Here is an 18,097-nt window from a genome sequence, read left to right on the forward strand (position 1 = left end):
ACTTGTGAATCATGCTAGATTTCTTCAGTCTGTAAAATTCATTTTTGAAAGAAATATGTTTAACCCTGTAGCTATCGGTGATAGTTGTCCTTTGAACGAAGCAGCATGGAACATAAGAAAATCAAATTTCAACTGTTCAAGTGATTTTCCATATCACTGCATTCCAAACAATGGGCGTGTTCCGGGCGATATTTGTATTGGATTAATCTGGGTTCCACCGAGTAAGAGTTTTAAATTTTCAGGGCTTGAAACTTAAATTTTTTGCAACCAGTCATCGGCCGATTAGTCAGTTAATCGTTGTCACCCCCTCAGAAATGTATATTTATTGTACTCGAAATACCAGGCCCAGAACAAACTCTTGATTTAGATGAAGGTGCAGTGATCCAATCCAGTGTTGTTACTGTTGTGCCATGCTGCATACATGTATGCAGCTATGGCACAATAGTGACAACACTGGATCATGTATACAGCTATAGCACAAGTGTGATAACACTGGATCATGTATGCAGCGATGGCACAACAGTGACAACACTACAGTTATTTGACTGGGTATGAGGGCAAGATATGATTTGTTGAACTTGAAGGTGAAAATGTTGCCCGAGGCCGCAGGCCAAGGCCAATATTCTCACCTTCAGGTCCAACAAATCATATGTTGCCCGAATCCCAGTCTATAACTGTTTTGTTATACCCTTCACTGCTCACTTAAGATTGATCAATTAAATCAATACACGCTATATTATCAATTACTGTATATAATTATGGAAAAGTATGGCATAATCAGTAAATAAAACATCAAGATGAGAAAGAACAAAATCAGTTATATATTTATTGTATCACAAAAATTATTTATCACAAAAATACTGTATAGGGGATTAATTTCACGGGTTGTAATTTTCACGTTTTTCTTTCATCTGACATGATCGCGGTTTTTTGAATTCGCGGAATTGATATAAAATAAAAGTTTCCTCCCTTGTCTATATCCGTTTAGCTACATGAAAACGACATCAACAGGGTAGGTTAATATAAAATTGTTAGATTTGATAAGTAATTGACGAATAATTAAAACAAGTGCAGTTATAAAAAGTTGACTATAAACGTCTAATGACTTTCCTATATGCTATAACGATGAGTGCATGTACACCCCAAGGTCTTCAATACAACACAGCGAAAAACCACTGGATGGTAATAAATGTGTTTATGTAGGTCAACGAAATAATATCCTTCCAAAATCTTCAGTAAGTTTGATAGTTACTTGAATGTTTTAAAACGTCGATAAAAATTAATATGCATGATACTGCAGGTACATGTAACAGATACACATGGTAACATTAGTTACGCACGGGTAGTCAAAACCATGGCCCACGTGTTTTGATTGACGAAACTTGTAGCGTTGGATATTAAAACAGCTTTTTAACAAATACAGGTTATTATCTGCTGATTAGAATTAAAGTAAAGCGTAATAATTAAAATAATTGAATATACTACTCGTAATTACTGAAATGACCATGTTCTGCACGTGCATGTATATAAACCCATCGTAGTTTATTCTCCAATTTCCAAATAAAACATGGAGATTAATGAAAATTATTCATTGTTTCATGAATTCACGGATTTATGAACACCGTGAATATAGCGAATATTAACACCGCGAGTTATTTTCCCACTATACAGTACTCTTCCCTTCTTCCTTACCTTGCTGTTAGCAACAAGTCTTGTAGCTCTAAACTTCAGCTATTTCTGCATCACCAATATTGAACGATGATTAATTATTTGTGACGTAACAGTAACAGTGACGTTGCGGTCTAACAATGTAAGACCAGTCAACAGTGAAATTGTTAGATCGATGTGATAAACATTTCTTTTGTTGGACTTTTTATTAGTAATAAATATATAGAAGGATATTTATAAGGGTATAACAATAGATCATATATTCAGCTCTGGCACAACAGTGACAACACTAGATCATGTATGCAGCTCTGGCACAACAGTGACATCACTGGATCACTGCATCTTCACGCTGATGTCTAGAGATTGAATATTTACAAAGATTCTATGTAGTTAATGTACTACATGTGTATTGAAGCGAAATATTCCAATCCTTTGGCTGAATTTTTCTGTTAAAGGTTAAATATTATCACTGCATTAAGTTTTGTATATTATCTGATTATAGTTACTTGTTTTAGTCCATTAACCATTAAAAATGGTTTTCGTTCTGTCCTATTTGGTTTTGTGTAGCTGCAGAACTGCATGTAGCATTTTGGCTTTACAACATATTATGTGACGATAACACTACAAATCCCGTAGTGCAAATAAAGTGCAATTTACAATGCAGTATTTTCTGTTTTTGGAGAATTTATCCACTTTTTTGCATTGGTCAATCAACTGTAACTTAAAATTTCACTTCCTAATCTAGACATGTTTTTAATCAACTTGTATCTTAATGACTTCCCAACCCCTTGTAATCACAGATCAAGTTTGCAATTCAATTATATTTAATGATTTTTATCAGAATTAATGCATGCATGATCAAACCAATATTGGGAACTCGGTATTGTAATGCTTATGCAATACTCTCAAAATGCTTGTTGCAATTTTATGCCAAAACATATGCTTGTTGTTTTTTTAATAAATTTTTTTTTGCAATTTAGATTACTGTCCTGTGTATAACCTCAATGCTGAAAAATTAGATGTGGAGCCTTGTGACCTTCAGCGAGGGACCTGTTCAGGTGTTGATTTTCAATCCCCAGATGTGTACAAATGTAAGCCTAATTCTTTCATGATCCAAATGTGTGTATTACATGTACAGTAAAACTTGGTTATAATGAAGTTACTTAGACCTATAAAATTACTTGGCTATATCTTACCCCAATTTGTAATACATGTACCTGTATAAAGATTTGTTAAATTTATAAAGCTGAGGATCCAAGATAACTTCACTATAGCCGTGAATTTGCAATACATGTATATTAATTCTTGTTTGTACTGAACAAGTTTTACTGTATGTATATAAATGCTGCACTTTATCTGCACATGTTTACTTAAAGTGACATAATGAGTAAATATCATGTATCTTTTAGCAAAAGATTTATGTGAAATATGAATATATCAAAGTTTTGACAACTCGACTCTACACTGTAAAGCAAAAAAAGAAAAAAAAAAAAAAGAACTGCAAAGTATCAAGGTCATGTGTGTCCTGTAATTTTAGCATGAAACTTGAATTGAGTAAGCAAAAGTGAGGAATAAATTCTAATCATCTTATTTTGAATTGTTTCAAAATTCTTGGTTCACTGAAAGGAACATTTACAGTATGTATACATGTATCTGTGGAATCAGTACCATGGTAATTTTTTCAGTTTTTCAGTTTATGCATACAATAAAGAGGAAGAAGTGAAGCAATATTGTTTTGTTGGGCTATACACAGATTTTTTTTTTTACTTTTATTTTTCTTCTATAAATTAAAGTAGATTTTTTTTAGGTTCAGAAACCTGTTATTTTCTGACTCAAATCTCTTTAAAAACTTAACAGATTTTGCATGTGTCATGCAATAATTTTACTTTTGTCAATTTTCTCCTTTCTTTTATCACATTCTCTCTTTGAAAAAAGTATAACATTTTCAATTTCTTCGTTCTATTACTTTATGAAGCATGACTTAATACTGCTGTCAAATGAACCCTTAAAACACCATTTTTAATTAAAGAAAAAATAATATAAATTTATGATGAGCTCTGAAATATTTTTATTCTTATTAATATTTAAAAGAATCAAGATGTGAAAATTGTTTTCTTTGCAAATAATATGCATTAGAGTTTCAAATTTGCTGCAAATAAATGCATTTTAGGATATGTTTTTTTCATAAAACATGTCTCTATATTTTGAATTACTGTTCTTTGAAAGAAAAGCTACTGTACACTATTACCAGGTATTTTCCTGTACTTTCCCGATCTTTCTCAATTAGATGTGTGTTGTTTGTTATCAGTTTGTAAGAAACATAAAACAAAACAAAACAAAAGTTCTACAAGATTTGATATATAGAAATTGGTATATCTCTCTCAATAACTTACAGTATATTATAGCTGTTTTTTTTTTCCATTTAGATACTGGATGCCTGAATATGACAAGACAAGAGTAAGTATTTCCCTCACTCCTTCCTTTAGATTGTTTAGATATTATATAAATAATCTGATGCTGCCCCAAACAAAAGTATTCAGGATTCAATTACATGTAAATAATTAAAAGTATAAAAATTCTACTTGTTCAATAATTTTACAACTTTTAATATCCTTGTATTATCTGCTAGTCTTCAGACTTAATTGATTTACAATAAATTACAATATACATGTACTAAACAATTTCAGGAACATGAATACATTGTAGGTATAACCTGTAAGACTAGCCTTACATTTAACCAAGTGTATGGAACGCCAACACTGCCTTATAGCATACAACTATGCATTTATTATGTCAATTTATCATTACGTGATGTGAACATATCTTTACGTTATGCCAATTCTTATGAGATTATGTAAAAATATCTTTACATCATGTCAATGCTGCATTACATGAAGTAAATACATCCTTTCATTATGTTAGCACTTCATAACTCGAAGTCGAAAATTCATTACGTGAAGTGATAATGTGTTTACTTTGTGTTAAAACTTTATTACGTGAAATGAATGTTTCTTTATATCATTTCATTTCTTTAATATGTGAGGTCAAAATTGCATTACGTCAAGTGAATTGTGTTTTATAATTAAACTTATCATTACATTATGTCAAAAATCCATTCCTTTTTGAGAGTGTATATTTCTATTATATCAAAGCATTATTACATGATATGGGTTTATCTTTATTTTACGGCGAGAGCATCATGATGTGAGGTGAATACATCTTACCTTTATGTCAGTGATTTATTACATGTGTAAAAAGTGTATGACATTATGTGAACATATCTTTATATTATATCAACACTTCATCACATTATGTCAAAACTCCATTCCGTGATGTGGATATATACTTACGTTATGTCAACTCTTTCTTATGTGATCTTAAAATATCTTTATATTGTGTTAACTCTTTATCATGTTGATTCCAAAAGTGCATTACCTGATGTAAAAATACATTTACATTATCTCAAAGCTGTATATCTGGTATAAAATGAATGTTGACGACCGTGTTTTTATGACTGGTAAGAGGGGGGGGGGGGGGGGGGTCCTGATTGATTAGGAAGAATTACAGGCACAAAATATCAGCCCCCCTCTTTTCCAAGATATAACTTTACAATAGAAAATGTAATGTTCATTGAAAGTACAGCCCCCCACCTCCACTTTTTCTTGAAGTATAGTCCACTGAGGGTATAATGGGGTATATCTGACAAAAAATTTGGACTGATCGAAGTTGGACCCCCCTCCCCGAAATAGGATTTTCGGGCTTGGAGTGGACCATTTTTTTATTTTTTTTTTTTGCTTCTCAAGTTTTTTTTCAGGCGAATATTTTTTTTCTGGCTGACCCCCATCCCCCCTCCTTTCGAAAAAGATAATACGTCACTGTATTTAGTAATTTTTTCAACCATTCCAGGGCCAGAATTCTATTACAAAAATCTACCAATCCCTCATCTTAATCAATTGAATATGCCTTAGTAAGCATGCATAGACACATATCAGTAGCGGATATGAGAATCTTGAATAAAAAAAATTCTTCAAGCCCGAAGGGGGACGGTTTAAGGTTGGAGACCAAGGGGGAAAGCGGAGAAGCTCTCAGGCTTTATAGTTTTATAAAAAAAAAAAGTTTTCAACGTAATTCAGCTAAACTTAATGTGAAACTAATGCAATGTCCTACAAAGTAAAGCAACAAATTTATTAATTCTATATACATGTAGATTTTGGTCACTAAAGATGGTAGGGCGGGATTTCCCCCCCCCCCCCCCCCCCCAACCCAACCCACCAGTGCACGTGTGTTATACGATGTGTCTACACTTTTAAAAAAAGGAAAGTTCAAGACTGATAAAAAAATTATGACAATGTTCTTAGTAAGATCAGAAGTTTAAGACTTTTATCCAAAAAATATCCCAAACAAACAAACAATTCAAAATAAAAAGAAAAAAAAATGCTGCAAGACTCATAATATTTGATTTATTTAATTATCAGAATAAAGTAAACGCCATTGAATTTCGAAGTGACTTTAAGTCACAGTCGCAGTGTTAAGGCTTTGTACGTTTCAAGATTGTCAATCCTTTGTCGCTTAAAATTTTTATTTAAAGATACCATTCCCAAATCGCTGAGATTTCTTCTACGACAATTATCTCTCCCGCCAATTTTAGTGCTTGCGGAACGCGGAAAATACGTTATGCTCATATAAAGGCCGAGGATACCCGTGTTTGCATAACGTAATAGTGAATCGACATAATGTAGTAGTGTGAGTTAATATCATAAAGAATTGACATAATGTAATGATAGGTTAACACAATGGAATTGTTGTTTAATTAAATGTCATGAACAGTAAACATAACGAAATGCAAGAGTGTGTAAATGTCATAAAGTGTTGACATAATGTTAAGGAAGGTTTACACGATGCAAAAGTAGTGTGGGATAATATCATAAAGAATTGACACAATATAATGGTAGGTTGACACAATGCAGTAGTAGTGTGGGTTAATGTCATAAAGAGTTGACATAATATAATGGAAGGTTGACACAACGCAATAGTAGTGTGAGTAAGTGTCATAAAGAGTTGACATAATGAAATGGAAGGTTGACACAATGGAATAGTAGTGTGAGTAACTGTCATATGGAGTTGACATTATGTAAAGGAAAGTTCACACAATGCAATAGTAGCGTGAGTAAATGTCATAAAGAGTTGACATAATGTAAAGGAAAGTTCACACAATGCTATAGTAGTATGAGTTAATATCATGTAGAGTTGACATAATGTAATAGAAGGTTGACACAATGTAATAGTTGTATGAGTAAATGTCATATAGAGTTGACATAATGTAATGGAAGGTTGACGCAGTGCAATTGTTGTGTTCTGTTATAAGGCAGTGACAGCGTTCCATACAAGTGGCTTTTAGTTTTAATATAGACATATCATTAGTTTTTTGCCAGACAGCTTTAATATACATGTTCTTTATAATGCATTGGTTGTAGCAACAAGAGTAGATTTTTTTGTTTGTTTGAAAAGTATCAAATTTAATACTGTAGTTCAATGTCTAATTTTCTTCTTTAACCATCCTCATTTGAATAATCTTTATGACTTAATATTTACATGTGCTGTGTTTTTCTACTAAGCCAACTGTAAAAAAAAACATTCCTTAAGTAATGCCCTAAAGTAAAACTTCTTTGTCAAGTGATTACATATCATTATTTGATTCATTTTTTTTTCTCTCCCAGATACTGATAGGTTAATTCGTCCAAGTCTTTTTTTTTTTTTTTTAAATTCAACCACATATTTACAACTGTTGAATTTTTTTTGTAGTAATTTACTAGCTAGGTAAAGAAGGCAATACACATATATCCTATAAAGTCAGCTTTATGAGAGCATGCTATAATGCCAAATATTGTGGATATCTTATCTCAAGAGTGTAATATTATACATGTATTTCATATGCTTAAAACAGTATTTAGAAAACTGAAAAAAAATTGGCAACTGGCATGCAATGCTATAAATACTCTATTCATACAAGAAGTCAAGGTGTACGAGATATACAATGAACTGAATGAATAAAAGATGTACAATGATATACAGTTGAACTTCGGTATCTCAAACTCCAGTATCTGGAATACCATGGATATTTCGAAGTGATTTGGAAGTCCAAACGACATATTCTTTAAGTATTTTACCTTCGATATCTCGATTCCTTGTATATCTTGGAAGTTTTTTCTCAGTCCCATCAGGTTCGAGATAACGAAGTTTGACTGTAGGTAATCTGACACAGTATATACTTCACATATGTGCATGGATTTTTCGTAGGAATAGAGTATAAAAGTTTGCAGTGTGTATAATTACATAATGGTAGGGTGGGCCCACAGTAGGTTATCAAAATTTTACACAAAAATTTAAAAGAGAAAAAAATCTTGAGAACCTGCAGCTAGAAAGGCCCTTGTTAGTCATATTTATATGGAAACATTATCAGGTAGTGTATAAATTCAAAGAGTGATATATGGTAAGTGTCTCAATTGGCCCCTTTAAATGAATATCTTAATTGTACTTTATATATAGCTTTAATTTGTACAGCTATATATGCGACCTTTATTGGTCATTTTCATTTTGATCAAAAATTAGAAATTGACATCATAAAAAACGGCCATTTTAGCATATTTTGTATAAAACTGCTTATCAGTTTTTTTCCAGAAAATATGAATAAACAAGATTTATATTTTTACCAAAGATGTATCTATCCAATACTAATTAGTGACAGAAAAATTACGTATGTTCTACACTGCGCTCTATGTTTCCCAGAAGAAAAAACATCAAGAAAAAGGCATATTTTTGGCTTTTTTGTTAGATAGCAAAAATAACATTATTTCTCATGTCATTTACAGCTAGTGAGTGCATATGAATGAGAAAAATATATTGGAAATATTTCTAATATAATCTCTTCTACAAAATAAATATCAATTAAACATATTTGAATGTCATTCTAAAATGTTGATTTTTAGGGGGCCAAAATTGGCTCTTATCATATATACTCCTTTGTTAAATTCATTACCCTTTGGGGTGGACCATAGTTAGTGATAAAATTTTACATTGAAGGGAATACATAGGAAAAATCTTTATTGAATAAACTTCTTCTTCTTAAGAACAGCTAGGCCATCCTTAAACCACATCAATATGGAAGTATTCTCAAGTAGATATAAATTTGTTTCATTTTTTTTCAAATCATGACTCTTGCATTGAGTGGCTCCATGTACCTACAATTGGCAATCAGAGCTGGAATATATAAAGAAATAAAAGCTTAATCTAGTAAAAAACACCAAAGCTCTCATTATAAATATTTTAATAATCATGCATCATTTACACAGAATGGTGGTGGAATCTGACTTACAATTGTATGTAGATATAAAATATGTGCCTTGGTAGCTTAGTGTCCTTATAATCAAAAGTTTCAATGCTTTCAATACTGTCAATAATTTTTTAGACAATTTTACATTTGCATTCCAAGATATGGAGTAACGGGTAATTAAATTCATGTAAAAATTAAGGATGTGTATGAAAACGATAAAATTCCAGTCATAATTATATATTTACATTACACATGTATTTTGCATATAAAAGTGTGTTGAAATCTATGGCATTCAAAACACCGTATCATGGACAAGGGAACAAAATGTTAAAGATTACATTTTGTTTTGACAAAAGTTGAATGCTGTGCAAGTGGAACATCATAATTGAAAATAAAATATCACACTCACTTTGAACAGAAGCTGTTGCATTGGCTCTTCCATTCACTGGAACTTACCCAAACAGAAATTTTGAAATTATATACTAGTAAATCACATTTGCAATGAAGGCAATATGAGATAAATATGTAAATACATGTATAAGCAATAAATGCATAAAATTGCAATCATACTGCAAATATCGGGATATATTTCAATTTTCAGTATTTTATTTCACCAGGAAACCATCTTCTGGAGGAAATTCCCAGCCCCTCCCCCTCCTGCCCATTATTGTGGGTAGTGTCTCCTTTGTATGCTTAGTGGTTGTCATTGCCTGTATCTTCTGTCTGTGTAGAAGAAGGGGAAACAGTTCAGGTACATGTATTTAATATACATGAAGCTTTTTTCTATAGATTTTATTATTACTATAAAGTAAACACTTTTCATTTACCAATTATTTTATTAAACACTGTAGATTAATATTTAAATTAATTATTTTCTATCCTTTAAAGTACATTTTATATTTTATATACATGATGTTACCTGTATCTGATGAAAGCCTAACAGCTTTTTTTTTGGGGGGGGGGGGTAATCCTCTCATTGAGCAATTAAAATATTTTCAAGAACTGACATTTATATGGCAATTTACTGAATTTTTGAATAAAATTTTCCTAGGTAAAAAAGAGAAAGATGTAGAATTGCAACAACCATTAGTGGAGACATTTCCTTCAGGTAAAATAGCTTTCAAATTGTTGCAACATTTTAAATATGAAATCACTCCCAGTAATTTTTTTTGGTAAAAAACGGAGAGAATATAGAGAATGTTGGGCTAACAAGTTTAAAAGTACTTTAGGAAAAAAAATACATGTCTTGTTTTCATTTAACTGTTAATTTTATTTTCTTCTCAGATTTTCACAGGATTTGTCATTATTTGAGTGCAAATGTCTTCACCCCAACAAAGATTTTCACCAAAAGTGTTGGTCTGTTTGAAGTTCATGGGAATTTACTGTTGATTGGTCCACATGGGTCAGGAAAAACCACTATAGCAGTCAACCTTCTCAACAAAAAGGTAAATACAACATCAAATGGCAAAAGATGCTTTGTTGAAGTTTGCAACTCTGTTGAGGAAATTGCAAGTAAAATGGATGAATCCACAGTTACTTATGTGCTGCTGGATGATGCAATGGAGCAATATGCCTACCAAGAGTCTTTACTTGACTCTCATTTAGAGATGTATCAGGATTATATGAGATTGATAGAGGCTGGTCAGCTTCGCATCATTTGCACGGTTACAGATACCACTTGGAACACTTTCAGTTCAAAGTTATTGCAATGTCCATTTTTCTCCAAAGAATTTCAGATTGAATTAAATGACAAGACAATAGACAAACATGAAAAGGAGGAAATTTTAAAGAAGCACCTGCAGTTCAACAAGTTTGTGTTGACTAAAAAGAAGAAAGACGAGAACCTGAAGAAGATAGATAAACATCATGCTGATAGCTCTCAAATCGTTATCTCAGAAGACACAATCAGGTCCTGGGTAAAGAAAGCAAAAACAAGGAACGGAATTGGCCCACCTCTGCTCTTTGATCTGATTAGCACAAACAGGTTTCTGTTTGTAAATGCGGGAATGGCTATTTCTGACAGTTTGGAGGAAGTTTTGAAGATGAGAATTACACATCTGAGGAAGGATTCAACTGGTCCTCTAGACAAGGATTTTGCCAGTCTGCTTATTTTTGCTGCTTTCACTGGTGGAAAGGTATCTGTGCAAGATTTCGTGGATAAAGAATTGATGTATGTTGGAATTTGTAGTAAAGTAGGTTGCAGTAAGAAAGGTGACAAAGAAATTGAAGGCTTTTTAAACATGCATGAGATGCTAGGCTACTTATATCCTTTGAGAGATTGCTATGTTTTTCATCACAAAGTTCTTACTACATTGATCTTATCTGTAATGATGAAGGACAGTGAAGAGTTTGTGTTGCAGCATGCAGACCTCAATGTTCTCTACAGAACACTTCAACCTCAGAAGAGCAAGTACCCGGTCTGTGTGAAAGTAAATGAGAAGTCATTGGCAAGTTTGGCTGATAGAATATGTAAGGAAACCCCAGATGTCATTGGAAAATGGCAAAAACATGTGATCATGCAAAGTGAGAAGATTAAGAAGAGATTAGTAAAGGCAATAGAAGATTGCATGGATGGAGATGCCCAAACATAAAGCTGATAATAATCCTTAAAAGTGAACTTTAACAACTAGTTTGCTGCAAAATTGAAAACCTAAGCAATCTTTTCCAAATTATTTGTGGCAAAATTGAAATCCTGATTATAATAAAACATATTTGGCTTGTCCTAGAAGACGAAGAAGTAGTTTGTAGATGAAATATAAAACCAGATAGTAGGATACTTTAGCAATCAACAAAGTCAACTATTAAATCCTTATTGTGGTAAGAAAGACCATTTTTTTTTCAATTATATCCGTATAAGGATTTCAGAAATTGGAATTTAGTTATTAGCCGTATACAATTTTAGCAAAACCAAGACCATCGCTTATAATACCAAAAATGGCGTAATATCCGTGTTTGCACTAAACGAGTTTTACTGTAGTAGGATACTTTAGCAATCAACAAAGCCAGCAATTAAATACTTAATGTTGTAAGAAAGACCGATTTTGTTTTTCAATTTTGGAGGAATAACTACTTTTCTGACAGTTATTAGCCATATACAATTTTAGCAATAGCATGACCATTGCTTATAAAACCAAAAATGGCATAGTAGCAGGAAGTTCCCATTATACAGTAGTTAAAAGACTGAGGATTTCTATGTGAATTTTCATTCTGCAATTGCATTCTGCTTACAAATGATGCAGAATTCTTTTTTTCTTTGAATGTTTATATATTTCCTGTATATAGGAAAATGAAAATTGTGTTCAATACAACATTAGTTTAATACAGTGTATGAATGAATGCATTGGTACCTAACATAGTATAGGAAGTTGGATTTTATCTCCATATATCCTTAATCAGATAACAGCATTCATTTTTTCATTCTTCATTTTGACAGTATTTCTTTTGGTAAAATTTTCTTTTTGTGTTCCAGACTAAACTTGAACATAAATAAAAATAATCACTGAAAGAACACAATTCTATTTTTAAACCTAAAAATTCATTTTTACGGAAAAACCAGTTTAAAAACTAAATTAAAAAATCGACATAAAATCTTATATGAGTGAACACATTCTCATACGAATTTATTTTTATTTTACATTGTAAATTTGTTTATTTTCTTTATGGAAAATACAATAAGGATAGAAATACAAGTATTTCAGAAATTTTTATTTCACAATTGAATTTTTTAAAACAAAGATATTGATTTCAACATACCTCTAAGATGTTGGAATTAAACTTGTTTTTAAGGATGAGAATAAATCCATTTTGTGTGAAGACAGGAGATTTAAAAAGATTCACAGTGTTGTGGATGTTTTTATATTTTTGCAAGTAACTCATTATTCCAGGTCACAATTATCTTAGAGTTTCAGGTAAAATGTTACGTATATGGATTTCTTTAATTTAGTTGAATACTGTATTCCTGATCAATTTGTATGATTCTTGTTTACAAGACAGATGTCATATTTGTTTTCTTCATATAAGTTTTTATTTTTGTATTTTGTAACAAAAAATATATTTCAGTTTTATGTATATATTTTTTTCATTTACAACTCTACTGATCAGATACACAGAAGAGTTTATGCATAGTAAGGTGTCCTTTGAACGTTTATTTAGTTTTCGTATGTTTAATCTTTAAGTACTACGGGTACTATTGCAGATTATCTTTGAAATTCTTTTTACTCCTTCAGTTCTGGTTCGATTTATAAACAGCTTTACTAAAATACTACATACGTTTATCTTTCCGTCTGTTGTTCACTCCGATTTCTAAAAAATGATGTAGACATTAAGTTTCTGTGAAATTCAGAATGCTGAACATCCTACAGTTTTTGACCTGCTTTTTTATAATTTTCTCTACAAGTATTCTCACTAACCAAGTCATGATATTCTGAATATTTGTTTTGAATTCAGCGAGTGGCGTAATCATGGTTTTCTAAAAGTTCTTTGAATTTGGCACATTGGCATTATACACATACATGTACATTAGTTTAACAAAACTTACTACAGTAACAGACTTTCCCAGGGGCGATAAGTCCTATTTGTTTGCCTTGCCACAGTTTCAACTCCAAATGTTACTTTACTCTCCTTTATTATAAGTACATACATGTAGAACTAAAGTTTTGTCAGAGACTTCTGGTTTGAAATTCAATTAATATATCAAGAGATGTGCAATAATTTAAACATGTTTTATTATTTAAAAAAATGTCCATGAACAACTCTAAATAACTCGTATCACTTACATATACAAATATTTGATTGGCATCTGATCCAATGCATGCACCTCAGATGTTTTAGAGGTCCGTGTTTGCTCTGCTACTGATTTGTATCTTTTAATGGACATTTGAGCTTGAATGCTGTTCGTTATCTCAATTTTTCCATTCTTATTTATTCTTATAAAGTTTCGATTTATTGCTATAAGTAACGACTGAAAAAGCCTCATATTTTTAATCATTATTACAGTTTAAATGTACAGCATTTACATTTTATTTATTGACATATAATTATCAATGCGGTATTTAAATCGTTGTCGTTTTAATTTTTTTCTGGTAAAGCCCTTATTTGATTAACGTACGAAACTGACAAGAGCTGGTGCTTTAGTGAGATTTTTGAAGAGAAATTTATTTTTGAAGAAACCATGTAAATTATTTTCCTTTTTCATATAAGAGGTAGTATTGTAGATTTGTCAGATCTTATTTTCGCTATATACTGTGTCTTAACAGTACTTTGCATTTATACTTTCAGGTGTTAATATAGTTTTTAGTATAAACTAGAAAAACTTATTTTGGTGTACTATATGTACTACATATATTTGCAAATGTTGTAAAGAATATTAATCTTGTTTGAGTTTTCTATTTAGCAAATCTTTTATGTCATGTTTGTGAATTGCGTAAGTCAATGTTTTACACACAGAAACTTTAGGAAATTATTTTCCAGTAAACCGTTTCTTATTTTTTGAAAGAACCGTTGTCAATTTGAAGATCAGGTATCAGATACATTCCAAAAAAAAAACTTTTCAGATTTTTATGTTTTCAACATGCGGCTATAAATTTCTGCTCAATGTTCATTTTATCATTCTGTAGTAAATATAAACCATGTATTATTGTTGAAGCTGTGTATTCCATATAAATTTCCAAGGGTATGAATCTCTATAGAAGGTTTCAGAGACACAGAATGTTATTTGTTCATAGAATTAAATTCTATATAATGATATCTAATTTTATATTTTACATATATTTACACAATAAATGGATGTAAGAATTTATTAATGTGTAGTATTTTTACAAAAAATAATAGAGAAGATAATGCAAACTAGAAAAATGACGGTAACTCAATGATATCATTCCATTAGAATATATACATATTTTAGTGTTAAGCAGAAAGCGTTTTAAAATATTTCGTACTTTGAACAACAGTTGTGACTTTTTTTTAGTATGAAACCAGTATCTGAAAAGTTTTCTTTGTTTATGCTTTCGATGTAAATAATGTGTAAGTACACTGTAAGGTTGTACATGTTGTATTTTATTAATATGCCATATGTAGTATTTTCTGTCATAAAACCTTTCGCTTACTGCTTGAATAAAATAAATCTAAAAGGTTTTACATTTTTTTTTTGTTACTAGATTATTTAATCTTTGTAAAGAACACCAATACATTATCCTTTTTGTATTCTATGCCCTAGCTGCAGTTCTGTAGCGTTATGGTTTTATATATTTGTCTTTGACCATAACGCTACAGATCCCTAATGCAAAAAAGGTGCAATTTACGGCGCAAGATTTTTTACGCACTTTGGGAGAGAATTTCTCCACTTTCTAGCATTGGTCAATCAACTATCTTTTCGCTCCCTAATTCTAGACACATTTTGTAGCCAACATATATATTTTATCCACCTCCCAACCATTTAAAGTTGTCTCCACAGGCAATAAACTCGCTTGAAGTGAATTTTCAGGAATCAAACAAATAATTTTAATTAAGCGAGTTTATCACTTGTAGAGACAACTATAAAGGATTGGGAGATGGATAAAATATATAAATTAGTTAAAAATTAATGAAATTTTCAAAGAATTAAGAAGACAATATCAAAAAATTAATGAAATTTTCATAGAATTAAGAAGACAATATCAGTAAGTGATAGTATCAGTGAAATTAAATTTGACCGTTTTATATTAGACGCAAGGTCATTATCTTTTTCCTTATCATTAAGAATAGAAAAAATACTGTTGCCAATCATGTGATACCTAATTCTATTTCAAAAGTTTAAAATTTGTTCTTTTTGCATAAAAACATATTACTATATCGGGTCTATAGCATGATATTACCAAATTTGCATAAATAATTTAACTTAACTGGATATTGGCTAATCCAAATTTTCTCTGTTTTTCTTAATTTTTTAGGATATATTAATTATTTTCATATGCTTCCTATATTTAACTTTTTATTTTCACATATGATATGAGTAGTCTTATAAATGTACAAAATGATACAAAAACAAAAAGTTTTGATCGTTTACTAAGAGAGAAAAAATACTTTTTATGAATTTTTGGCTCAAATCTGCACTTTGATAGGAAGCGTTTAAAAGCTAACAAAGTTCTAGTTTGTTTGGAAAATCATATTTATTTGATATATTTTGAAAGTTTAGTCCCTCATTATTTTTAACTTACATTTGAAAATTTCTCCAAGTCTTCGATTGTATAAAAATTATAACTAAATTCATTGTTCTATTATAATTTTGAGAGGCAGAAAAGAAGATATTTTCATACGCCACCATTCCGCCAAAAATATAGTCCCTGCTAGTTTTCAGACGCAGTTTACCATTTCTATTTAAAGTTGTACAATTGTGATTAGGAAAGAAAAATATGGTCTTTTAAATTCCTTACACCTCAATATATAAGACATATAAGAAAATATACTTTGAATGTTTCATCTAGTCAGAAACCAGAGAAGAATCCTACCTTAAAATTGTAATTCACTAAAACTCTGTAAAGACAAGGTTAACCATCCCTCAGTAGAACAATTATCAGAAATTTTGGAAACATGTGTAGATGTGCATATTACCCCATGCAAAATTCCAATTCCTTTATTTTTTGTGAATTTCCGTACTTTTACAATCAGATTTTTGTCACATACCTTGTTAAGTCCTGTTTTTTTTTGTCAGCGCAACTATTCATAAACCGCTGCATAGAACTTTTATGAAACTGCAGATATTTAGGACACAATGTGTAGATGTGCATATTACCAGGAAATTCCAATTCCTTTATTTTTTCCGGGAATTTCCGCACTTTTCAACTTAGAATTTTGGCCATACCTTGAATATAGAGATGAACAGTTTGTCAGCGCAACTCCTCTTAAACCGCTGCACAGAATTTCATTAAACGTAGCATATATATTCAGGACTCAATGTGTAGATGTGCATATTACCAGGAAATTCCGGTTCCGTAGTTTTTCTTGGAATTTCGGCACTTTTCAACTTAGAATTTTGGCCATACCTTGAATATAGAGATGAACAGTTTGTCAGCGCAACTCCTTTTAAACCACTGCACAGAATATTGTCAAATTTTGCAGATATTTAGTACACAGTGTGTAGATTTGCATATTACAAGGAAATTCTGATTCCTTTATTTTCCTTGGAATTTCCGCACTTTTCAACATAGACTTTTGGCCATACTTTGAATATAGAGATGAACAGATTGTCAGCCGACTCCTCTAAAAACCGCTGCACATAATTTGCTCAAACTTTAAAGATATTTAGTACACAGTGTGTATATGTGCATATTACCAGAAAATTCCGATTTCTTAATTTGTCAGGGAATTTCGGCACTTTTCAACTTAGATTTTTGGCCATACCTTGAATATAGAAATAAACGGATTGTCAGCACAACTTCTCTTAAACCGCTGCACAAAATTTCGTCAAACTTCGCAGATATTCAGGACACAATTTGTAGATGTGCTTATTACCAGGATATTGGGATTCCTTTATTTTCCCGGGCAATTTCAGCACTTCGAGTTTTGGGGAACTTGAGGTATGTGAGCTTGCTTCATTAGCTCACCTCAACGAAGTTGGGGAGGAGGTGGACACCGACAATATCACATTATACCGTCGGCGTCCAAAGTCAAAATTTTGAAGCATTTTACTTATTAAATATTTCTATGCCAGAGATGCATGGAAAATGCTTCTAGTGTGTTTCATTGTACCAGTCAAGGTTTCAGATGCTGTTATATCACCTAAGTAATGACTATGTTGATGTTTCAGACCAGGTAAAAGTTTTCGGTGCAGGTCTCATTTCAAAGTAATAAGCCCTATGTTGACCCAACTTAATTGCATGGATAAAACATCTAAGGATGCACATTACCAGGCTTGCTTTGGAAGCTGGATTTGACCTACGTTTTCCAGTAGAGAGACAAGATTTATGCTTTTCGAGCTGGTTTATTTCTGAGGTAACTACATGTACAAGCCCTATGTTGACCAAACTTGAACCTGCATGATAATGCATCTAAGGGTGCACGTTATCTGACTTGCTTCAGATGGTGGATTTGGCCCGCATTTTGTGGAGTGTGACCAGATCAAAG

At 31.5% G+C, this 18,097-nt stretch overlaps 1 protein-coding gene and 1 long non-coding RNA gene across 2 annotated transcripts; both read left to right on the forward strand.

Annotated features, from left to right (window-relative positions):
• The first annotated feature begins 15 nt into the window (after positions 1-15).
• On the forward strand, positions 16-11,820 carry LOC134241095 (uncharacterized). Its single transcript, XM_062723184.1, has 6 exons — positions 16-221; positions 2,649-2,759; positions 4,095-4,125; positions 9,616-9,749; positions 10,050-10,106; positions 10,283-11,820. The coding sequence occupies exons 1-6, from the start codon at positions 56-58 to the stop codon at positions 11,587-11,589; spliced, it is 1,806 nt and encodes a 601-aa protein (XP_062579168.1). The 5' UTR covers positions 16-55; the 3' UTR covers positions 11,590-11,820.
• Positions 11,821-11,942: 122 nt separating this feature from the next.
• Positions 11,943-15,130, forward strand: LOC134241087 (uncharacterized). The gene is made up of 2 exons (XR_009986585.1): positions 11,943-13,286; positions 13,591-15,130. It is a non-coding gene; the product is annotated as an uncharacterized LOC134241087 (long non-coding RNA).
• The last annotated feature ends 2,967 nt before the right edge of the window (positions 15,131-18,097 follow it).

The sequence above is a fragment of the Saccostrea cucullata genome, unplaced genomic scaffold (assembly GCF_032062105.1).
Source record: "Saccostrea cucullata isolate Sc308-1 unplaced genomic scaffold, CSIRO_AGI_Scuc_v1 ctg854, whole genome shotgun sequence".
Classification (NCBI taxonomy): Eukaryota; Metazoa; Mollusca; class Bivalvia; order Ostreida; family Ostreidae; genus Saccostrea; species Saccostrea cuccullata.